Below are 23,133 nucleotides of genomic sequence, written 5' to 3' on the forward strand. Positions count from 1 at the left end.
TGAAGTATTCAATTAATGTTTTTATTTAGTCTGAAGGTTCTGCTTGCTCTAAAAATATTTATTTGGCATAGGTAATTATGGGTTTCTACCGCACTGGAATTCACTGTGTAAACCAGAGGAAATCTGTGAGTTTCTCATCATCGTTTTCGTTTATCTAGGGTTGGGGAGACTAGAGACCGATCATTGAGTTAAAGCATATGCCATACGTATGTACCTAAATTGTTAAATAATCTAATTAAGTAATATATTGTTCGCATGCTGTTTAATGTTCATAATTTTATTCACTATTAATAATAACAATAATAAAAAAAAATTAGGAAAGCGGTTGACCCTAAAGGCCATCGCTGCAACTTCCCGCTACCTCCATACCTAAGTGCTCAAAAATTCACTTATTTTTTAAGCTCTTCGAGCTCAAAAATATAATTTTTGTGTAATTTTGAGCTCTCCGAGCTCAAATAAATCGCTGTTCTGTGCTTTTGAGCTCTTCGAGCTCAAAAGGCTAATGGTAGTTTTATAGAACACTATTTTTTGAATTTTCAAACCGCAATAACTTTTGAATGAATTAACCGATTTTCTCGCGGTTTACGACATTCAACGCAGTTTTTTGAGTTCTTTGAAAAATCTTTAAGCGTAAACTGGTCAGACTAAAAATTTCATAGAAATTCTGAAAAAAACATTTTTTCCAATTTTTTTCGACAACGATATCTCACGAACAAATCAACCGATGTTGATTGGGCTGGCTGCAATCAACGTGGTTTTTTGAGGTTAAGAGCTGATTAGTTTTTGAAATTGATCGGTTCAGCCGTTTAAAAGATATTTCAAAAAAACGAATTTTTGGAAATTTTATTTTTGAGATTTCTCAAAATTGATCGACTCAAATTCTGTAAGTTAGTATCAGAATTCTAGGGGCAATGGAACTCTTCAGAACGCCGCTTATTTCGATTGAATCGGATGATCCGTTCAAAAGTTATGAGAGATTTACATACATACATACACACACACACACACACACGGACACACACACACACACACACAGACACACATACATACAGACACGGTGACATTACCGCTGAAATAGTCAGGAAAGCTTCCTAGGACCTCAAAACGTCGAGATCTGATGAAAACTCGATTTTCGAAAAACAGGGTGAAAACAATAACTTCCCGATTTTTGAAAATTTTCAATTTTCTTAGCGGGAAGTTAAAAATAATAACTATAATTACAATGATGAGAAATTGCAATTCAATTTCGCTAAAATTTATTTTGTACAATACTTAGTGGATTGAATTTAATTTATACATCTAAACATCGTAAAAACATTCATCTGGGCGGACACACAAGTCGAAAGATTTATCTCTTATAAATCCTTTCTGGCAAACACAAGCTGCAGGAAGGCAAACCTTTAAAGTTAGAGAATATTATTAGTATTATTGATGTTGTAATTTTTTGAAAGTGAAATTATTATTTATAATATTTAGTGCCAATACGTTAATAAAATTTGAATTCAAGTATAAACAAGATGTATTGATTTTCTTGTAAAATAATAATAATAGTAAATATAAAACTTACTGCTGGACAGATTTTTGGTCCAGTATCTGAACAACTAAGCTCGCATTCAGCACCGCATTGTGAGCATTCTTCATTGACACCACATGGTTCACTGCATTCTTCCGCATAAATGTCTCCAAAGAAAAATTCAAATAAACAAAAGCTCGTTAAAATTATAAATAGAAAAAAATTACTTACGGATGAAAAAAGAAGCGATGAGCAAAACTTCAAAAAAATATAAAAATCGTAACATAGTGTATTTATTTGTCTCAATTATTCAAAACTGTGGGTTATCATCTATTGTGAGGTACTTATATACTGAATCTTTTTTTAACTTCTATAGGCGCCGTGTAATCAATCAAAAATAAAAATATATGAATATAGAAATTAATAGCTGGATAATAGACGGAAATTATAGCAAAGATGACGGAAATTATAGAAAAGATGTACAGATAATTATTATAATGATACTTAATAGTTGAATAATAATTTATTCTCCGATTATTTTATTTAAAGACAGTTTTTTTATTATTATTAAATATCATTGCAGGTACTGCTTTAACTTAACTATGTGTAGATAATTTTTTTATTAGATATGATTAAAAAAATACACTATTGTAGTAAAAGTATTTATTATTATTTATACATTTCATTAGTTTTTTATATTAATGATGAAATTTATTTCAAAAAAATTAATAACGAAAATCCAACTATCACTTAAACTGTTTTTCAGAAGTTAGACTGTTCTGACTGTCAGATTCATGATAATAAAGCAAATTCATCTCTAATTATCGGCATATTCATCGAACATAGTAATTAGTTCATCGTCAATCTCACTATAAAATTCTTCTGAATTTTTATGTCGTTTACGTTTTGACAGAGCTGAATCTTGTTCAGCAGGATTTTCTGTTATAGGTTCGGCTGATAACGTCTGTTCAGTCAATGGTTTTGATAAGCTTGGTGCTTCTGTTATAGGTTGGTCTGATGACGCTTGTTCATCATCCATTGGTGATTCTGATGTGCTCAGTAGCTTCGGTAGTTTAGGACGTTTTCTTTTTGGATGCTCTTCTTCTTCGTTTTCATCGTCATAATAATTTAAAAGCATCATAGCACCAAGAAGCAAACAACGCCTTTGAACTTCAGAAGTTACTTTTGGATTGTCTAATCCTTTTGATTTATCGAGTTTCCCGAAAATTGCATCATTGGATCGTCTACTGAATTTTCTGTCTAGTACCTTCTTTGAGTGATTTTCAAATTCATCGAATTTTTTCCTTGCTTCGTCTGAATTTCGGTATGATTCTTCACGTAGTTTTTTTCTTAATTTTTTTTCAGATCCTTCTGACAATATTTCATCTAAATTTTTTATCAAACCTTCATCATATTCTTCCGTTGAAGCTTCATCAGAATTTTCAATTAAACCATTATATAGTTCATTGCTTGCTTCTTTACTAAAATCTTTATTCAATTTCACATGTGTCTTATATAAATTTTTTTCGTTTAAGAAATCAGGTGAAAAATTTTTATCATGATATTTCTTCAAGTCGTAATTATGAAATAAATTCAAATAACGTCTTCCAAGGATGCCATTTTTCGGTTTTTTTGAAGATAACCTTCGCTTGAATTTATGCTTAAATCCATTACCGTTTTTTCGAATATTAGTAGGCGGCTTAGAGTAAAAAAATGTCAATGGACTTCTATTATTCAGACGGTTTTTATTCCCAGTGATCATTTTGCTTTTATTTCCAAAAGTTCGTTGAATATTCGAAGAAAAATAAAAATTAGTAAACAACAAACATACAATTTGATGCGACTTCATTATTTAATTAATTTAGACAATTGGAGATTAAAAATTTTAAGTAACACTAATTCTGGCGATTTCAACTTTATGAATCATATTTAAAAGTAACAACTGTACTTTTCCATCTACGGTAATATATTTTTATCTAAATTTTGTTATTATATTGACGTATTTGTAATTATAAAGCGAACTCGCAATTACGAGCGCGAAATTAACGATTTATAGCATTGAAAAGTTGATGGTATGAAATGAAAGTTACACTTTTAATTATTCATTTTGTAAACATTATCAAATGAAAAATAATACAGCTATATTATTTTATTAACAAAGCAAAGTTTGCAGTGTCGAATCTAAGGATTGATATTATTGCTTAATACTGAAAATGTTTATTGAAAATCAGTAGGTGACAAAGCAAACTCAATCCTATGAAATTATAGTCATTTTTCTTTTACATGATGAGAATAAATGATCAAAAATTTATTCATTTCAACGTTTTTATCAATTAGGTAAGTTCTAATAATTATTTATCATCTTCAGAGTATTATAATCATTTTATTTGTAATTTCAAAGTCCTATTACTTATCATAATCAAAAAAAGATCACATGATAATCGCACTTCACTTTTTGAAATGAATAATCGTGATAAATGAAGAAATCTTTCAATATAATATCATTACTCATTTTTTATCAGTTTCGCTTTTTAAATACGTACAAAAATTTCAAATAAAATCGGGTAAATTTGTTTAACAGTTCAAAATAAAAAATTTATTCATTTTCCACATTTTTAAATAAGTTGATTTTACATATGACTGACAATATTCGTTTTCTACAAGCAATTTGAAAGATGATTAAATCGGAAGTATTGTATACATTTTTTTACATTATTATAACTTTTTTTTACAATAAACATGTTTGTTGACAAAATTTTATGGGAAAACGTTAATTTATTTAGCTACAGGGAGATCAATTTTCTGCCAGCACACAATTGCCATCTGTACCTATGCAGTAACCGTCACTGCAACCACATCCTGGTGGCCCACAATTCTTCAAAAAAACGAAAAACAATTTCAATATTTTATTTACTTTTAAAGCTTATATTAATCGTTTATATAACTCACCGAACGACAGGTTCCGTAAGCTCTATTACATTCAAGATCACACTCTGGACAACTTTTACATTCATATGCTGGTCCGGCACATTCTATATCATCACAGGAAGCCGTTCCTTCAGCAACTTTCACTATTTTTTAGAATTTGGAACAAATTTTATTGAAATAAAAATAATAAAATACAAGATTTAAGACTTATTAATTTATTATCCATACTTACAAATAATGAAAGAAGCAATTATAAAAATGTTGAGTAATAAAAGTCGAGACATGTTCGTTTCAAATTTTCAAATCCTTGTTACCAGAACAATCAAATAAGAATTTCGTGATCTTACAATCTTACTTTTGAAGAAGCTAATCGATGCTAAAGTATTATATACTTAAATTTGCCGTATAAATAGCATATATTGAAACACTAAATTTTTGCTTAATTTAAAAATTTAATTATTTAGACCATTAAACCTCGCGGATAAGAAATAATCGCCTAAACTTCTAAAAATTAGGATTCGCTGCTCTAGGATATTCCGCTCCCGTGAACCAATGAGTGTCTTTGTCTTTAGATGATTTTATTAGTTTGAGACAGAAGTTCTCACGCGTGCCAGTTAATTTATTTTACTTACTTACAAATTTTAACTGCAACGATGACCCTTCGTCTTTGATTGACCCTTTGGCAGGTTGTAGATAGATAGTCGTAGTAAATAGATAGGTGAATAGTGGTAGTTTAGTAATAGTGTATAGCGGTGATAACAATAAACTTAACTTTATTACACAAAATAAGCACTTTTAATATAAACTTGTGGTATTTCGGTTACGTAATTTAACAAAATATTTATAGGGATAGGATAATTAAACTTAGTGTTATAAATAATTGAACAATAGTAATAAACGTGGTGAATAATCACCTAATGCAAAAATAATAAAATTAATAGAAGTAATATAAAATATTTCTGATAATTAGTATTAAACTATTAATAGAATTTTAGTAGGTTTTAGTAGTAAGTTTTATAAATTTTGGTGAGTAATCACCTAATGGTGATAATAGTGGTATAGTAGTAAATTGACTAAGAAATATCAAACGTGGTGGTTAACACCGGGGGATAGATCGAAGTGTCGATCAATGCTCAAGGTTTGAGGTTCGTAACCGTTTTTTTCCCCTCCTCGTGTCGTCCTGTGACGTCACGGGAGCTACACATTAATTTAGCGAGCGTCGGTAACAAAAATTTTGGGTGGTAGTTCGCCAGGCTGATAAAATCGGGACATTTGTAGTGTCTCAATATATATAAATATTAAATATTAGTTTATAAATGAAGAACGATAAAAGTTTTTCTCTGCATTTGTTATCGACTTGTTAGTTATATTGTTACTGTTTTTACAGTTGGAGTTTAAAAAACAAACAAAATCAAATATACAAAAATTTTGATAATAATTTTATTTGTTGTTTCAATATTTTCTCAATTGATTAATCAATCTTATTTGTACAAGTTTAAATTTTTTTAAGCGATGAACATTCCATATTTTTAATAAAATCATTTTATAATTTAACGTTGAAAATTTTGGTAAATTATTATTTAATTTTTAGGGCAATATTTTTTAAGGACACATTTTCCATATTTATTTCTTATTTCTTACTAGTTATTTTCCATACTTATATACAAATTTTACTCTTGCAAAATTTTGCAATTATGAGAGATAGTAAGTATATTTACAAAAGAGCGAATATGCGGATGAGAATTTAAACATTTGAGTTCGCATTGATTACCGCATGAATCACAAATTTCATTTTCTCCGCATTCAGTCGGGCAATCATTGGCATAAACACCTTCAAAGTCACAATTTATTTATAATTTTGATAATTTAAAATTTAAAATCTATAAAAATAAACTGGATAGAAATAAACTTACAAACGACAATAAATGTCAAGAGATGAATTTTGACCCACAAAAATCGAGATATTTTGAAAGTTATCCAGAGAATTCGTAAAATTGTTAGAAAAACTTCTATGTAGAAGTAACTTATATATTTTTGATAGGAGGAAAATTCAGTCGTATAACGTATGCAAGTTACACAAGTTGATAAGGATAATCAATGTGAAATGAATAAAAAGTTATCGCAATGTATAAAAAACAATTGACAAAAATAATAACCTGACGTTAGCGATTAATTGCAGGAGGAAACTTTTCATAAAAAAAAAAAAAAAAGAAAAAACAAATGACATATATATATTTTCAAAAATAAAATTTTTGATTATTTATGTAATTTTGATGTTTGATCATAAACAGTTTAATGTTTCTACCTTCGTTTTATTAATCTTCAAACTTTAGTAAACTTTCATTATTTAGCTTCTTATAATTTAAAGTTACCTACCTTTCTTTATAGTAACATCAAAGATTCTTAAAATTGTTAGTTAATTCATTACAAATTAAATTTTTATACTCATCATAACGTATTATATATCATTATCACCTATCTAAAAATATTATTATGTAAAATATTATAAATGTTTATAAGTTAAACTGCACAATAATGTAAAATTGTATGTATATTTACTCTTTGCCATTCGGCAACTGCCTTGGCATAATTTATTGATAAACTAAACCAAACTAAACATAACTTTATCCAGAATTTAATATCTGATAAAATAATATTAAAATATTATCTAGTGAAGAATATTTTTATAATATATTTTATAAGCCATCATAAGAGCAGTTATTTGTACTGTGGGCACTGGAGTTTATGAATGCATCTGCCAGTTAAATTGTCCCTTGCGTATTCCGGGTCACAGGCACATGCTGGCGGGTTGCAGATCTACAAGAAAATATTATATACTTACAATATATATAAATTATAATATAATAAGACGTTATATTAATTAAAGAAATCATAATTTATGGATGATTTAAAAAAATTGATAAAACAAAAAAACTACGAAAAAATTGTAAATTCAATTGATAAAAATTAATATTCGTAGAACTAGTAAATTATACTTACGAGTGGACAAATATTTCTATGTATATCTTTGCAATTTAGCTCACACTGATTACCGCATAAATTACAAGTTTCGTTTTGTCCGCACTCGTTAGGGCATCCATCGGCATAAACACCTTCGAAATGTCATTTTGATTAATTTCAAGTTATAGTGGTAGAAAAAAAAATAATATTAATAATAATAATAAACTTACATGCGACAATGAATGTCAAAAGAAAAATGTTAATCAACAGAGATCGAGCCATTTTGAAATTGATTCAAAGAGTTTGTAAAACTGTATTAATAACTGTTATGTTTAAACAACTTATATACTTTCACTAAAATAAAAATTCAGTTGCGTAACGTATGCAAGTCTACATAAATAGATAAGATTAATCAAGTTGCTATGAGTTATCGCATTGAAAAATTCATAGTTCAAGAACAATTGACAAAAAAACTATAATTGCTCTATATTTGATAACATATTTAATGATTTTATTTAGATTCTTAGAAGAAGATAAATTTGTTATTATTTCTAAGCATTTTATTTTTTTTTTTTTTCTTAGTTAAGAAATATTTGAACTAAGAGAGTTTAAAGAACATTCGTTTTTAGGAACACATTTTTTATTTAAGTCGTCTCTGGCAAATCCTGGCTTGCATCGACATGCTGGAGGATCAAATCTCTGCAGATAAACAACAAATCACTCAAAAATTGATTTAATATAAAATTTTCTTGTCAATTAAAAATTGTCATCAGTTTTAAGACTCACTAAAAGGCAAATCATTTTGTCTAATCCTGCATAGTTGACTTGACAGAGATTTTCGCATAGTTAAAAAAATTCATTTTCGCCGCATGGTTCACTACACATGTCGTCAAATAATGCTTCCGAAAATTTAATTATTTTAACAATAACAATAAAAATTGAGTATAGAGTAGAATAAGTCAAAAATATTTACTAATTACTATTGGTAAGAAAAAGAAATTAATGAATAAAAATCGTGACATTTTAACTAGAACTTTTTTTTATTTTTTTATTTAAATGTAGATTCTCGTTCTGGTAATTAACTATAATAACTAAGTAAACAGAACTATTATTTGTTATAACGATCGCTAAAATATAAAGATAGTGACTACCTTAAATATTGAGTGCAGTCAAGTTACTGTTGAAAGGTAATAGCAATAGTTAAAAGAGAGCGAAACTCGATTAGAAATTGTTAAATATTTTTATTTAAAAATTTTCGAATAAAAATCTTATCTCATCATTCAATTTTGGGAACATGTCTGTTGTTTATTGTAAGCTGATATTTTTAAATGTACTGATTGCTTACCTTCATGTCCTGTATAAACCTGGTGAGTAAAGTTTTAATAAAAATTAGTTGTTTAACACTCTGCAAAAGGGTGAAGTCTAAATTCTTGACAGAAGAAAAAAATTTCCCTTTTTTTAACAAGGTATATCATTAATTAAATAATGTTTTGATAATAAAAGAACATCGATTTAGTGTCAAATAAAAATGACATATTTCTGACAGATATTTTTTTAAAAAATGTGCATTTTAATACAAGTAGTCATATTAATTTTAATAATATCTGGAGCAATCTTTTTTGTCCTTTCGGTGTACAATCTAATATAAAAGATTAACATTAATTTCTAGACATAGTATTTTAATTTATTTTTAATTTTTTTAGCTTTTAAATTAGTGATGAAAATTTAACAATTTAGGAAAAAATCATTATCATTTATTCCTATGCATGTTAATAAATTTTTTTATAATCTATAATTTTTTTGTGGTTCTGATATTCGACGATAACCATACGGAATCCCCTTGGGTGAGTAGAATGACAGTAATTTTATTGTTGGCGAAGAGAGCAAGCGATACCGAGTAAGATTGGAATTATTTGTAGAGATATGAAACTCAGGTAATTGAAAAAATCAAATAAATAAAAATTTGGTAGAAAATATAACTAGGAAAATTTTCAAATTATACAAAAATTTCAAATAAATTGAAGGTTATATTAAAAAAAAACGAATAATAATAAATAAAAATTTTAAAAATATTTACAAACTTCATTTTTTTTTCTTTCCAATTCACGTATGCTCCACCGATCAACTTGTTTTTAAAAAATTAATATTATTCATAATAATAACAAAATTGATAAGCAAATTAATGCATGCTTATGTAAGAGTGGATAAGATCGGCTTTGAATTAATAATCACTATGCAGTTCATGGCCATGTATTATAATAATATAACATTGCATCTATGCAGCGATTGAATAATCATTCTATATTATATTTTCTATTTATGATGAAAAAATTTTAAGTTTGAATATTTATCGATTTCTAAGTTTTTAATGAACTCACTTGAATTTTTTTGCAATGTATAATGAAAATATAATTGTTAGGTCTAATTAACCTAGTTAAATCAATGAAAATAAGTTAAAAATTTTATTTCATATACATCTGCGCTAATTCTTGCTTATTATTATTGTTTATTTTTATCTCGACCTTATTTATCTCTTAAAAAATATGACTCAAGATTTTTTTAACTTTCCGCTAAGAAAATTAAAAATTCTTTGTTATGATACATTCATGGAAATTAACATCTAGACGAACGAATATTAACTATAAAAGCATATAAAATCAAAATTTTGATATCATAGTTTGCTTCTATAAACAAATTACCATGTCTTCTAAGGTTTTAGTGTTATTCATTGTTTTAATACTTGGTTCGTTGTAAAAAGTTATGAAAATGTAATAAAATTGGTCTAAGCTGTAGAAATAGTTTTAACTTTTGTGATATCTTAGGGTTAACTATGGCCTATTCTGACGGAGGTTGTGGTCCAAATGCGGAGTGGAAAAGCTGCGGAAGTGCTTGCGCCCCAACTTGTGAGTCGCCTAATCAACTAGGAGTTTGTATAGCAGTAAGTATTTATATTTATTTTTCGTAGAACAACAAAAGAAACATACGATTTTTCAATTTTGTGTCTTATCTGTAGGTTTGTGTATCCGGCTGTTTCTGCGAAGAAGGGTACCTTCGAGAATCCGATGGTACATGTGTCCAAGAATGTAAATCAAGGTCCTAAATTTTGAGGATTTGTACAATTAAGTGCATAATTGATTAATAAATGCATTGCAGTTTTAATATGTCTCATTATTTTTCCCCAAACGATAAAAAACAAAAATAAAAGATTGAAAATAGGAAGAGAATTTTTAGTTTCAAATATAATTATATCATATCGAATATTATAAGATGGAAATTTGAATGATTAAGTTCCGCATTTTTGTCACTCATAAAGTTTTGACTTTCTGATATGCATGCTGATACGGGTGTCTTTATATACACATCATATATTTTTGCAACTTTAATTTCGCAGGTAAACATGTCTCGATATATATTTTTTTTCTTGTCAGCTCTGTTGACTTTAACATGTAAGTATTTAATTGTCTATAATTGTTTGAAAAGACTTTGGTTTAAAATAATGTAAAAAGTATAATTTCAATTACTAAAAAAGCGACTTATTAATTTTTATTTTTACTTTTTTGATTTGTTCTAGATGTAGAGAGCTTTGGCTGCGAAAAACATGAGCACTGCAGTATTTGTGGACATTATAAGGAATCGCAGTGCTACGACTTTGTTAAAGCGCCTAATTTCATAGTAAGAACTAATAATGATATAATAATCTCTTTAAAAATATTGCTCTCTGCATGAGACGTATGACACATTATTTTTATTTTTTATTTGTAGCAATGCATCAGTGGATTGCGTCCAGGTTGTCGGTGCGACAAAGACTTCGTAAGGAATCCTCATTCAAAAAAGTGTGTGAAGAAATCCGATTGCTTTGTGTCAAGCTTAAGAGGATGGCGCGATAACATTATTGACTCTATCACCGATAAAATTATTTAAATATTGTTTTTTATTATTTATAATTTATATTGATTGTTAAGGATTTTCACTAATTAATTAATCCTATGAAACATTGTGATTGGCCGGACAAATTATAGCCATTGTGAGCGTGATACATTTACGAATAGAAATTATCATGATTAATGCAATAAATTATATTATAATTTTCAATGTTAATTGAAATTGAATTCGTATTGTTTTAGTACTATTTTGCATTAAAAGCTTTGATAATTATTTTATATTAATTAATGAAATATGTACATTTCATTGTTTGAATAAAGAAAAATAATATTTTATCATTATATTTTGAAATTTTTTGTTTATTTAAAAACAAGTGAAACAAATCCTTTCAAAAATTAAAAAAATTTAATCTAATTAATGAAACTGTAATAATAATTATAAAAAGATGATGTTTTATTGAATTGTTTTACTTATTTTAGTAAAAAAAAACTTCATCTAGAATAGTTAAAAAAATTCAGTAAAGTAGATAGTAACAAAGAGTTTAAAAATAAAATTAAGTTATGAAAAAAATAAATCAAAATTTGTTAACAGTTAAATTTTGTATCTAGCAGAAATAATTTCTTTTTAATTTCTATCTTCATTAAAAGTGAAAATTTCTGTCTATTCTATCATTTGGAACGCGATGTCAATTGTTATTGATTACCGTGGATATAACTTTGAATGTCACTTGAATTTTCATTTTTCAATAATGGCTTAACCCTTCGTAGGTAGCTTGTCTTTTCCGAACTAAGTCGGTCGCATGGTGAGCGATCCGCCGCCGTGTTAAAACGTACGCGCTGTTGCCAAATGTAAACTAATACTATTTCCTTGTGAGATAATGTATTTTTTCAATGTTTTATGATTAAATATAATTTTACTTTTATATTTTATCATAAATTTAATTGAATAACAAAACTTTTTTTTTATTTTTATCACATGTGACATAATTAAATTTAACATCTAAGACCAGATTATAAAATTATAATATGACATTAAATCTAGCTGTCACTTGACAATTTTTTGATTTTTTTAACAAACAAATTTTAAAAAAATTATTTTTAAAAAATTGCATCTTTAATTTTTTAAAACGTCTGAATGTCAATTTTTTTTATAATTATTTTTTGTCATAATTTATTTGTTACAAAAATTCTTAAAATTATCAAATATCCGCTAAATTAATTATCATAATTAGAATTAAATTCAATCAAAAAAAATAATTTGAAAAATTGGCAACCATTGTTATTTTTTTTTTTTTTTAATTCGTTCACCTGAAATTTTTTTGTTTTTTTATTATTTAAATAATTAGTAATATATAAAGCCAAACATCTGTTAATTTTAGTATAATGTATTATAAAATAATTTATTTACCAATTGTATTATTATTACTATTTTTATATAAATAATATTTAATATGAGTGTAATTATTACATTATTTTGAACAAATCACAAGTTATAATGTAAACAGTAAAAACTAACCTCAAACATTACTTTATTTTTGTACCTCACATGCGGTAAAACAGATTGAAATAGTAGCGGTAACGACATTTGGCAACAGCGCAGTTAGAAAATCTCCCGGAGGCTCACTCGCACCGGGCGGCATAGCGCCGCCCGGTTCCGAAAATTGATTTTTTAAATTACTTCGTAAATATTTTTATGCTTTTTGATAACGTTACAATTTTTAGAAAGGTTAAAAGAATGGACTTAATTTTTTTCAAAATTATCAATGAACTCAATTTCGAGAAAAAAAAAAAATGCAAAAAAGGCGGCGCCGCGCTCATTATGCGACTTACGAAGGGTTAATTCAATTATAATCTATTTAAATAGTTCCACAGTCTATCGGCAGTTTCCTTTTCCTCCTATTTTTACAGTCGACGTTCTCTGTATTGGACCTCTCTGTATTTGACCGCTCTCTGTATTTGACCACATTCTTCCTCTGTATTTGACGATTTTACACAGATCTTATGGACAAGGACGAGTCAAGTACAAAGAATGGTCCTGTACGGGCGAGTCAAATACAGAGAGCGTTGACTGTAATCAAAATAGAATCACAGCCATCAGCACTGTAGTATTATTTAATCAACATAACTTACTTAATATTCTGAATATTTTACTTTAAATATAAATTAATGTCATTATGATATTCTGGATTTAGAAGACCTAAAGGTTATGAACCTTTGAGTCTTCAATTGTTAAGTACCGCACCGATGAAAAATTAACTTGATTCAAATGAGAAAATCTCCCGGGTCGAAAAATTTAAACTGATTTTAAGCTAAATGATCTGCATTTGAACTTATTGATCTGTATTTGAACTTTTAAAAACATTTTCATCTATATTTGATCTACTATTCAAATTATTTTTGATCTGTTTTAAGTCTAAATAACTTTTTAGTAAAATAATTGAGCAGCTATGAATATTTTATGCTGTTTCTAATCTAATGAGACTAAAAAGTTTTAAAAGTTTGATCGGTTTTTAGTCTAGTTAATTTGTAGATGTACTTTATGTATTGTTTTCAAATTCAATATGAAATCTTATACTGTTTTTGACCTACAATTTTCACTCTAAATGTTCGAAGGCCAAAAGTCGACTAAGATAGTGACTTATAATTTTTTAGACTCACAAGTATCTCATTAAAAATTATAAGTCACATTTATTTGAAAAAATAAATTAATTTATAATATATTCATGCGCTCTCTTGTTTTATGAACTGAACGTCGATTATAACCTTATATCTGTTATATTTATTTGTCATAGCTTAACATTTCATGGATTATAAAAGTTTTGTAACTGCGAATATTAGTTGCAGTGATAACTAATAAATTTGTATTAACATACGTACATAAAATAGTTCTCATCGTTTGATTATTATGGATCTAAATCTAGAGTTTTCTAATTATCGTTATTAAACACAATGTGAATACATCGACAAGATTAAAATGTTGACAAGATGACAAGATTAATGTTAAATTTTATACTTTCACGCATCATTTAATGAGCGATATTCACTATTTGGTAGTGCGAAGAATACCGCTTGGTATACATTGCACTACGCAATAGTGAATAGTCACTATTTCAATTTCAGAGAATGAAAAGCTGTGCCCTGTAGAGGATCTTCGAGGACATGAATAAAATAATAATAAATAAATAAATATATTATTATTATTATTATTTTCATTATTATTATTATTATTATTACTATCTAATTTGTAACAGGTCTGTTTTTGATCTACAGGCGATCAAAAACCGACTAAAAATTATGCAACGTTTTGGTCTGTTTTTGACCTTGATGCGATCAAAACCAGTTAAATGATTGTGTCAAAAAAAGTCTGATTTTGGTCTTGAAACAATAGAAAACAATTTTATTATAACATTAAAAATGATCTGAAATTGGTCCGAATTGGGAATAGTACGGGCAAAAATAGATTAAATTCTTATATAAAATAGATGCACATAATAAAATTAAATTGAATGAAAAATATTAAAAATTTTTATTAATCATAAAACAGACTAAATTTTTTGACCCGGACTTAAACCAAGAACATCATTTTGAAGAATTTAACTATCCTGAATCGAGTTAAAATTTTTTAAACCAAGAAATTGTTCATGGATCAATTGACTTTTGCTTTACTTAAAAAATTTTCTGCTCGAGTCTTGGTTTTAGATTTTTTATCAGCACACTTTAATATTAACTCACTTCTTTGTCGCTTTATTTATAAAATGATTATATTTATTTTATATTGCCGGAAAAGATTCCAGTGTGTTTTCAAACAATATACAATAAATATTAGCGCTTATTTTCGTCCAAACAAGCCAAGCGATTATAAATTAGGTATCACACAGAAAATACCAGGAATAAACTTCCTTATTTTGTCAACACTCGCCGACTGTTTGCATCATGAGCACAAGTCCGTCACTATAAATATGCTTCTGCAAATACAATTTGTACTCAGAAGTGTCAGTTATTTTTAAAAATTACCATGACTCGATTCGCTCTGATTTTCGTTCTGTCGATTTTTATTTTTACATGTAAGTGAAACGGAAACAAAAGGATTTATATTCTATTTTTGGGCAGAATATAAGTACCTTTTTATGTACAATTTAAATGACGTCAATTATTAATGCCATATTTCTCATATTTAAAGGTATGGATTGTTCAGCTTATAAAAAATCCTTATTTTCATCTTCTTATTCAAGTAATCCTATATGCAAAAGTGGACGGACTCGTACTAAATTAACTCCACACTCGAGTAGCAAGGTATGTTAAGTAGATCATTTATTAATAACTTTTTTATATAACCTGCATTGAAAATGTGAGTTTCAATGCCTGTTGAGCCAACCGAAACTAGACAATTTCAGACCAATGCGACTGTGCCGGGCAGGTATCAATTATTTCTTCCCGGCGGACAGAAAATGACGATTTTCTGTCCGCGAGGTGAAGTTGCAGCTTTATTTTCAATCCTATCAATTGTTTGTTTATTTTATACCTTTATAATTGTCATTCTAACCGTTAACTGTACTGACATATTATAATTCTGTTATTAAGCATAAATAAGAATGATAAAAGAAAACTTGTCAATTTACGAATAATGTTTGGTAAAAAATAAACTATTACTTTCTATTTTATTATAAGTTTCATAATAATAGTATATTGTGTGACTAGGGATGAAACAAAACGATTTCAGACCAGTGAAGTTGCCTGCCCGAGCGAAGCGAGGGCTGGCATCACTCGGTCTGAAATCGTGTTTCATCCCGCGTCACACATTATATTTTTCATATAAGTTGCATTAAAAATGCTAGTTTCAATGTCTGGAGCCAACCAGAACTAGATAGTTTCAGACGAACAGCGAAAATACCATTTTATTATGAAACTTATAATAAAATAGAAAGTAATAGTTTATTTTTTACCAAACATTATTCGTAAATTGACAAGTTTTCTTTGATCATTCTTATTTATGTTTAATAACAGAATTATAATATGTCAGTACAGTTAACGGTTAGAATGACAATTATAAAGGTATAAAATAAACAAACAATTGATAGGATTGAAAATAAAGCTGCAACTTCACCTCGCGGACAGAAAATTGTCATTTTCTGTCCGCCGGGAAGAAATAATTGATACCTGCCCGGCACAGTCGCATTGGTCTGAAATTGCCTAGTTTCGGTTGGCTCAATAGGCATTGAAACTCACATTTTCAATGCACGTTATATGGAAAATGGTATTTTCGCTGTTCGTCTGAAACTATCTAATTCTGGTTGGCTCCAGACATTGAAACTAGCATTTTTAATGCAACTTATATGAAAAATATAATGTGTGACGCGGGATGAAACACGATTTCAGACCGAGTGATGCCAGCCGTTGCTTCGCTCGGGTAGGCAACTTCACTGGTCTGAAATCGTTTTATTTCATCCCTAGTCACACAATATACTATTTTCTTTGACTAGTCGATATCTACTCCGATTTTTTTTCCTTTCAGGGCACACATATTCTCACCAAAGGGACAATGAGGTCTCCATATAATTTTAAACGATACAACGCAGGCGCTGCGCCATGTGCGTTGGCTTTATTGAAATATTAACAAGATTGTGCTTTGCATGATCATTTTTTCAATAAAATAAATTATTTAATATTCATATTAATCCATACACTAATAGAAGAAACTTTTATAAGAAGCTTGTTTTGAACAGACAAATATAATATTTAATGCAGTTCAACCGATTGCTGTTTCGTCTTAAATAAATGTTTGTAACATTAACAAACCTTTAGTACAGTGAAAGCAAATATTTATTTTTGGGGATAATGTTTAGTAACAATTAATAAATATTTATTCAACGGACATTGCAAATGTTTTAACTTGTATTGAGACTTATGTTGACATTAGACGTTCAAAATGTCTCTAAAGCTGGGATTGACTCGTCTAATATTGAAATTTAGTATCTCGGTTATTGAAGCAACAAAATTTATTTGTAGTATTGAGTTTATTACTTCTTTGTGACGTTGATTAGAATTTTGTTGCTTGGTTGTCGATCAATGCTGGATTGTGTTAATACTAATTTTACAAAAGTTTGAAGTTTTTATGTCTAGATTTAAAATCAAATTTTTATTTTTATGATTTAATGATAAGAAAATATAATTGTTAATAAAGTCGAAGGGCAACTTTACTTTTTTTCATAAAAAATTTATTAAAGTTTGACCCTATTTTCGTGTAAAAGCTGATCAATAAATATTATCTACAGAATATAGTTCAGAAAATTTTATTTTAAGTAAAAAAAAACCAGATATATTTATGATTATTTAAAAAAAAAAAAAAGTGCTTACCACGCTTGACAGTTTTTTCTTCGGTGAAAACAGAAGTTGGAGACACTTCATAATTATCATGAAAACTTTCGATGAAGCTCTTATTTGTCGTAGTTGAAGTTGACTCAGTTGGAGTTATTAACGAGTCTCGATGACGTCGGGAGTGCTGTAACAATAGATAAATTTAATTAAGCATCAACTGATTAAAAATAGGATTTGAATTAAAATCACTGTAGAAAATAAAAATAATAAATTAAAAAAAACTCCGTTTGAAATTAAAGAAAGCTTTTTTTTTGATTGGTAAGAAATGAACGCAACTGTAAAAATTAGACGTTTTATTTTATGGGAAATAAAAGTCCTTTAATTTAGTTAGCGATAAATTAACTTCCTGAGAAAAATACTGGGTGGTTTTCCGCTTTACGATTATAGACTAGTGCTCGTGAATCCGCTTTTCGTAAAGCACTTTATAAACCGACTGGCGAATAATGTTCATCGACGTCTATGAGTTCTCTCATAAATTGACTCTTGTCTTCTTTTTCATTACGGTCCAAAAGATTATTAATATTCTTGTCTTATGCTCCGCAGATCATTATCATGATGACTATAAAATATTAAATGAGATATTTATTGCAGAACATGAGCTAATAAGAATGTCTACTAAAGTCAAAATTAAAACTCAATTTCTTTTGCAATAACAATTACATCGTGGTTTACTAAAAAAAAAATTTTTAATAAATTAACACGGAGCGATTGTTAATTTATTCATCTCTATCTTCAAGACAAAGACTAAGTTTTTGAACTGTTTAACAATTCACAGCGGTCCTTGGTTGTAAAATTTTAACCACTTCTTCTTTCTAGTATAAAAAAAACTACTTCTTGACGACAATGTCTTTTTACTGCATAAACTCAATGAATAAAATAACTCCCACGGGGCATAATTGTGCAATGAAACCCACGAAATATTTCTTCTTCTCATTTCCTTTATCTCAATATTAAAGACTACTTTCTTAAACTTTATAATCGAATTATTTTAATGATCTTCCTTGATTATCGGAAGTAAAATCTGCTATTGCTGAAATTAAATCGATAGTTTATTTTTACAAATAACAAAAAAAAGTAACTTTTGTATAAATGGTATTATGAAAAAGTTTTCCATTTTATTTGCACTTAATTAGACGTCTTACTTATGCACCTGCTTCGCTAAAAAAAGAATTAAAATAAATTTATAATGTCTGTTCTTATTAAGCTCCATATCTTGGTACCATAGTTTGCAATAATTAATATTTCCATTGTTATTATTAGATCAATAAAAAAAGCTACTTAATATATTTGAAACTAATACCAAAGTCAGCAAAGGTGCAATTAAAATCAGTTGATAGCAGTAGAATCGTGATGTAAATTGTCGTAATTCATGAATAATATCTTCTCGACAGAATGAGCAAATCTATGGCTCACATATCAGGCATTAGTTAGCGAGTTAGTTAGTTTGTACAGTTTAAGGAAATGGAAAAGGACATTTTGTGATGGATACGTGGAGGAGTGATTAAGTAGAGAGTGCAGAAGCGGTTCTGTTGAATCCGTTTTCCAGTGTGAGCTTACGGGCTCTAAAGAAACGAATCAGGGAATAGAAATAAAAAAGTTTCCTTGGAGGATCACCTTCATCGATTCACGTTGGTAATCGCTAGGAGAACCATTTTGTACATGAGCAAATGGATTTCCCTTGCCATCCACACACAGACTAATGTTATCAGCTATGTCGAATGTGTCTCACTGGCACTTTGCTAGGATTCACTGCCGATAGACTAAATTTATTTCTTGTTACGTTACTTTAACTTTTTTTTTCTTTTAGTGTATTTTCACGTGATTCCATACACGACAACAACAACTACGGAAACAACAACTAACGCTCTTTTTTATGTGACTTCGAAGCTCAAAAAGACATTTAGATACTGATCAATTTAATGCACACTGAATCAATTTTATTTTTATGTCTTACGTGCCAGGACGTATTTTTATTACCCACTATTTTTCAATTACACCATCAACCATCATACAAAACTTTTATCTCCACTCTACAGACTCCAAATTGTACTTGTAAAAACTGCTCTGGCGGCTCTAAATCACATTTTTTTTTTTTTCTATAAAATATTAATGATATCAGTCATAATTTTTTATCATTTCTTCAATCCTCTTCCTTACTATATTTTTTCCCCTGTTTTATTTTAGATGGTTTTTCATCGAAAGTGTTTATCACAACATTTTAAACTTCTTCCACTTTCATTTTTTTTTTTTTTTTTTTTTTTTTTTTTTTTTATCAAGAAACTAACTTGCAGAACGTGCTTCATCACAGAAGTAAGATGAAACATTGTAAAGAAAGTTAAACAGTAAATTTTCAACGTGTGGTCGAATGGAGTAACACTCGGTTGTTGAAGTTAAAAACATTTTGTATATATACCATACCTTCATACTGATACCTACATCTATAAAAGAAATGACAAAGTCAAGGAAGCAATCAACGGTTACACTCGCAGCACATACAACTTATTTTCGAGAGACAACTGCAGTGAAACTTATGACATCTAAATCCAAACTATTTTCTATTTCAATCAGAAAATAAATATGAAGTATAAATTTTTCAACAGCTTTAATAACAAACATAAACGCTTAATAATTTGACCTGATTTTCCTTAGTACATTGAGAAGCTAAAGAGCTTGCTCGCGTGATGGAGAGCAATGAAATCTCGGACTGAAGCATAGCACGCTCAACCGAGCCGGAAGCTACCAAGTAGAAAAGTCTCGTTAAGCTTATCTATTTGCTCTGTACTCAGCACCTTTGGCGATCTCTTACGTTTTTTATCGTGTTTGATTATTTATTTTTCAAAATTTTTCTAGCACACCCCATTTTACATACAGCACAGTTGAGTATTTACGCGTGCTATCTTATTCCTCAACGCCGGTAATTTTTCACCGACTCAATCTCAATCTTGCGCAGCAATATCACATAAAATACATTACAATATAACTGCCAGCAAGGCTCTTGTACCTCACAACTTTTTCCACTCGGTTTTGCCAGACATTTTTAGCTTTACAGTTACTGGCAGTGAAATCTAAATCGTAACAGTTGAGGCTACAGTAGCAGTGTAAGAGAAAAGCAAAGTAGTATTAGTATAAGTATAAGTAGAGTGCTGGTTACTAGTGGTAGTTTCTTTTATACCCGTGGTTTTATAGGGGTGAATGCACATTAATATCCACTCACACCTAGCACTCTCTTTCACTCGACTTGCTTCAGTGAGATCTTGAGCGGCTTAATGTACCCGAAGAACGACGACAACCAAGGCGACGGCGACCCACTTCCGATTTCGAGAAGATAGTTATAACCTGTTGATTTCATAGATTCGAATTAAAAACCACAAAAAGCAACACATTTTCCCTAAATCTTGTAAGCGTTTAAGTCCTTATGTGTACAAACATATTGCTAAGATAATACGCATTTGTCGGTTTAAATTCCGAGATCTAGAGATTTTTTTAAGCCCTTCATTCTACAGTTAAATTTCACCGGATAGAATAAAAGTGGATTAAGAGAACAGAAGCTTACCAATGTGAATTTTTAACTAAATATGGGTCAGGTGCAGCTTGATGTACAGCAGCATAAAATGTCACGAGAAGAAATCTGAGGTGAAAAGCCCTTTGAGTTAACACCATGGAGCTAAAAGCTTTAGCGCCCTGGGAGAGAGAAACCGAAACAAAAGGAAAATACCGACGATGGCTATACATAGACCCAACACAAATCTTGTTGCAGTAGTTTTCACTTACAAAAGGGTGTCATCATCTTTCGTTTGCAAGCAATACACTATATTGAGCAGATAGCTGATAGCCAGATAGCTCTTGTATTCAATGCTCTATTTCACTTGGGTTGCTTCTCATTCTTTTGTACCATCGAGGACAAAGAATATTGCTACTGCATCCGTATCACTCTTTCATTGTCTTTTGTAGTGAGCTTACAAAGCTGGATTGAGGTTTTCGCAATGATAGATTTATTAATTTGATGTGTTTCCTATTTTTTAACATATTTTGTGTTTTCTTAAAAAAAAAAAAAATAGTTAGACAATCAGTTCAACGATCCAGTTTGGATAGATTAAAGGGACACAGTATCGAATGTCTATGAAATAATTAATTAGTTATAAAGCTCAGTAGTTAGTGGGCGAGTATATGAGAAATTCAAATTAGTTCGTATCGATTGGCGGTAAGATCTCTATTTATGGATTTTAGAAGCAAGTTGGCTTGGTTTAATAAGAAGTAATGAGAAATTGATCGATAGAAATGGCCGCGCATGAATACTTATTAGGAATTTCAAATAATCTTCCGACTAATATCAGTCTCGGTAGATACACGTAGTTATATTACAAGCAGTAATGATTACACTGGATCCATTACCCAGAGCTCGTAATTTTAGTTGTATACAAGAGACGGTATATACCTAGGACTAGTAAACTCTTATCAGAAGCAAACCAATATCACTAGTTAGTCTTGCCGCGGGCTTTTGAATCACCAGTTGCCTGATCTCTTTGATGAATATCTGGATTAATTCGTTAATTACAAGGGAACTTTTTGATTTACAATGAAGAGGGTCTCTGATGGTATAGAAAATTATTAAAGACAATTAATTTTATAGATACTGATCTACGTTTAATATAATTTTTGCCATTTTTAAGGAATTAAGAGGTTGATCCTTCTGATGTTTACCGAAATTAAATATTGGTACGCTTGCAATTTATTGTTTCATAAAGTTTTGGATCTCTGTTTTATTGTTATTATTAAAAAGCTTAAAAAAATGTCACTTTTAAATTATAATTCTTTTTTATCTTATTTAGCTGGTAAGTCGCCAGACAGGAAGCGGAGACAAAAATAGTTCTTCTCGTGGTTAGAATAATGCAATTTTATGAGTTTATCAACAACGGCAAAACGGTATTGTCAAGTTGGTTTAACTTTTCCTCTTGTAGTATAATCCGTTCGTATTTTTTAACTATATTTCCAGGAAGATTATAAGTGAATAATACTTATAAAAAGTAAATTAAACAGGTTAAATCAACTGGGATGTTTTACGAATAAATTAAATCCTTTTATTGTGATTTGTGTGTCTGTGACGAATTAACGATTTTACGGCTATTTTATTTCGATAAATATTTTTCAAATGTACTAGCAATGAGACTGTTGAATTCAACGATTTAAAATTAGTCATGATTAACGGCGTATCGATAATAAAATAGCAGTTACGACATTTTTTTAAAATTTTATATTGTTAATTGTAAAACACACGAGTATTCTGTTATCACGTTAATGTCTGCATTGAATTGTATTCCGAAATATATGAATCAGTAATGCTGCTATTTCTTGTTTTATTGTATTAACGGTTCAATGCTCGAAATTATCGATTTCGCGGTTTAAATTGAGTATGCGTACAAATAAATAATATACATGGATGTGTATACATATATTGATAACAATAATAATAATAAT

The 23,133-nt window shown here is 28.8% G+C and overlaps 6 protein-coding genes and 1 long non-coding RNA gene across 10 annotated transcripts in view; 3 read left to right on the forward strand and 4 right to left on the reverse strand.

Annotated features, from left to right (window-relative positions):
* LOC123269923 (follistatin-related protein 5-like) overlaps window positions 1-23,133 on the reverse strand; it is a 240,837-nt gene that overhangs the window by 40,928 nt on the left and 176,776 nt on the right. For all 3 annotated transcript variants that reach the window (XM_044735878.1, XM_044735869.1, XM_044735860.1), the window contains one exon: window positions 17,638-17,782. In XM_044735878.1, the coding sequence (XP_044591813.1) occupies window positions 17,638-17,782 (145 nt within the window). The remainder of the gene's footprint in view (window positions 1-17,637; window positions 17,783-23,133) is intronic.
* LOC123270023 (chymotrypsin inhibitor-like) lies at window positions 1,237-1,859 on the reverse strand. Its single transcript, XM_044735963.1, has 3 exons — window positions 1,745-1,859; window positions 1,568-1,680; window positions 1,237-1,398 (listed from the first exon to the last, which is right to left on the reverse strand). The coding sequence occupies exons 1-3, from the start codon at window positions 1,797-1,799 to the stop codon at window positions 1,300-1,302; spliced, it is 267 nt and encodes an 88-aa protein (XP_044591898.1). The 5' UTR covers window positions 1,800-1,859; the 3' UTR covers window positions 1,237-1,299.
* On the reverse strand, window positions 4,163-4,841 carry LOC123270050 (serine protease inhibitor 2-like). The gene is made up of 3 exons (XM_044735990.1): window positions 4,674-4,841; window positions 4,463-4,584; window positions 4,163-4,388 (listed from the first exon to the last, which is right to left on the reverse strand). Exons 1-3 carry the CDS (start codon window positions 4,723-4,725, stop codon window positions 4,308-4,310), a joined length of 255 nt encoding a protein of 84 aa, XP_044591925.1. The 5' UTR covers window positions 4,726-4,841; the 3' UTR covers window positions 4,163-4,307.
* LOC123270033 (serine protease inhibitor 1-like) lies at window positions 6,992-7,786 on the reverse strand. The gene is made up of 3 exons (XM_044735975.1): window positions 7,633-7,786; window positions 7,442-7,554; window positions 6,992-7,258 (listed from the first exon to the last, which is right to left on the reverse strand). The coding sequence occupies exons 1-3, from the start codon at window positions 7,682-7,684 to the stop codon at window positions 7,160-7,162; spliced, it is 264 nt and encodes an 87-aa protein (XP_044591910.1). The 5' UTR covers window positions 7,685-7,786; the 3' UTR covers window positions 6,992-7,159.
* On the forward strand, window positions 8,572-10,561 carry LOC123269997 (chymotrypsin inhibitor-like). Of its 2 annotated transcripts, none has more exons than XM_044735960.1 (3): window positions 8,572-8,769; window positions 10,225-10,340; window positions 10,416-10,561. In XM_044735960.1, exons 1-3 carry the CDS (start codon window positions 8,697-8,699, stop codon window positions 10,500-10,502), a joined length of 276 nt encoding a protein of 91 aa, XP_044591895.1. In that variant the 5' UTR covers window positions 8,572-8,696; the 3' UTR covers window positions 10,503-10,561. The 2 variants fall into 2 exon arrangements, with proteins under 2 accessions (XP_044591895.1, XP_044591896.1); XM_044735961.1 differs by lacking the exon at window positions 8,572-8,769 and adding an exon at window positions 9,997-10,145.
* On the forward strand, window positions 10,716-11,494 carry LOC123269970. The gene is made up of 3 exons (XM_044735930.1): window positions 10,716-10,848; window positions 10,974-11,074; window positions 11,165-11,494. The coding sequence occupies exons 1-3, from the start codon at window positions 10,731-10,733 to the stop codon at window positions 11,321-11,323; spliced, it is 378 nt and encodes a 125-aa protein (XP_044591865.1). The 5' UTR covers window positions 10,716-10,730; the 3' UTR covers window positions 11,324-11,494.
* Window positions 15,260-17,155, forward strand: LOC123270057. The gene is made up of 3 exons (XR_006510527.1): window positions 15,260-15,347; window positions 15,464-15,576; window positions 16,796-17,155. It is a non-coding gene; the product is annotated as an uncharacterized LOC123270057 (long non-coding RNA).

Source organism: Cotesia glomerata, linkage group LG1 (assembly GCF_020080835.1).
Source record: "Cotesia glomerata isolate CgM1 linkage group LG1, MPM_Cglom_v2.3, whole genome shotgun sequence".
Taxonomy (NCBI): Eukaryota; Metazoa; Arthropoda; class Insecta; order Hymenoptera; family Braconidae; genus Cotesia; species Cotesia glomerata.

Excerpts from the sequence above, each read along its gene's own strand:
- LOC123269970 (XM_044735930.1), top strand. The coding sequence starts at position 10,731 with ATGCATGCTGATACGGGTGTCTTTATATACACATCATATATTTTTGCA. Across the intron at positions 10,849-10,973 it reads AGCTCTGTTGACTTTAACAT|ATGTAGAGAGCTTTGGCTGC; the intron begins GTAAGTATTTAA and ends GATTTGTTCTAG. Across the intron at positions 11,075-11,164 it reads TTAAAGCGCCTAATTTCATA|CAATGCATCAGTGGATTGCG; the intron begins GTAAGAACTAAT and ends TTTTATTTGTAG.
- LOC123270023 (XM_044735963.1), bottom strand. The coding sequence starts at position 1,799 with ATGTTACGATTTTTATATTTTTTTGAAGTTTTGCTCATCGCTTCTTTT. Across the intron at positions 1,681-1,744 it reads CATCGCTTCTTTTTTCATCC|ACATTTATGCGGAAGAATGC; the intron begins GTAAGTAATTTT and ends TTTTCTTTGGAG. Across the intron at positions 1,399-1,567 it reads GACCAAAAATCTGTCCAGCA|GTTTGCCTTCCTGCAGCTTG; the intron begins GTAAGTTTTATA and ends CTAACTTTAAAG.
- LOC123270033 (XM_044735975.1), bottom strand. The coding sequence starts at position 7,684 with ATGGCTCGATCTCTGTTGATTAACATTTTTCTTTTGACATTCATTGTC. Across the intron at positions 7,555-7,632 it reads TTTGACATTCATTGTCGCAT|GTGTTTATGCCGATGGATGC; the intron begins GTAAGTTTATTA and ends GACATTTCGAAG. Across the intron at positions 7,259-7,441 it reads ATAGAAATATTTGTCCACTC|ATCTGCAACCCGCCAGCATG; the intron begins GTAAGTATAATT and ends ATTTTCTTGTAG.
- LOC123270050 (XM_044735990.1), bottom strand. The coding sequence starts at position 4,725 with ATGTCTCGACTTTTATTACTCAACATTTTTATAATTGCTTCTTTCATT. Across the intron at positions 4,585-4,673 it reads AATTGCTTCTTTCATTATTT|TGAAAGTTGCTGAAGGAACG; the intron begins GTAAGTATGGAT and ends TCTAAAAAATAG. Across the intron at positions 4,389-4,462 it reads CTTACGGAACCTGTCGTTCG|AATTGTGGGCCACCAGGATG; the intron begins GTGAGTTATATA and ends GTTTTTTTGAAG.
- LOC123269997 (XM_044735960.1), top strand. The coding sequence starts at position 8,697 with ATGTCTGTTGTTTATTGTAAGCTGATATTTTTAAATGTACTGATTGCT. Across the intron at positions 8,770-10,224 it reads TCATGTCCTGTATAAACCTG|GGTTAACTATGGCCTATTCT; the intron begins GTGAGTAAAGTT and ends GTGATATCTTAG. Across the intron at positions 10,341-10,415 it reads AACTAGGAGTTTGTATAGCA|GTTTGTGTATCCGGCTGTTT; the intron begins GTAAGTATTTAT and ends TCTTATCTGTAG.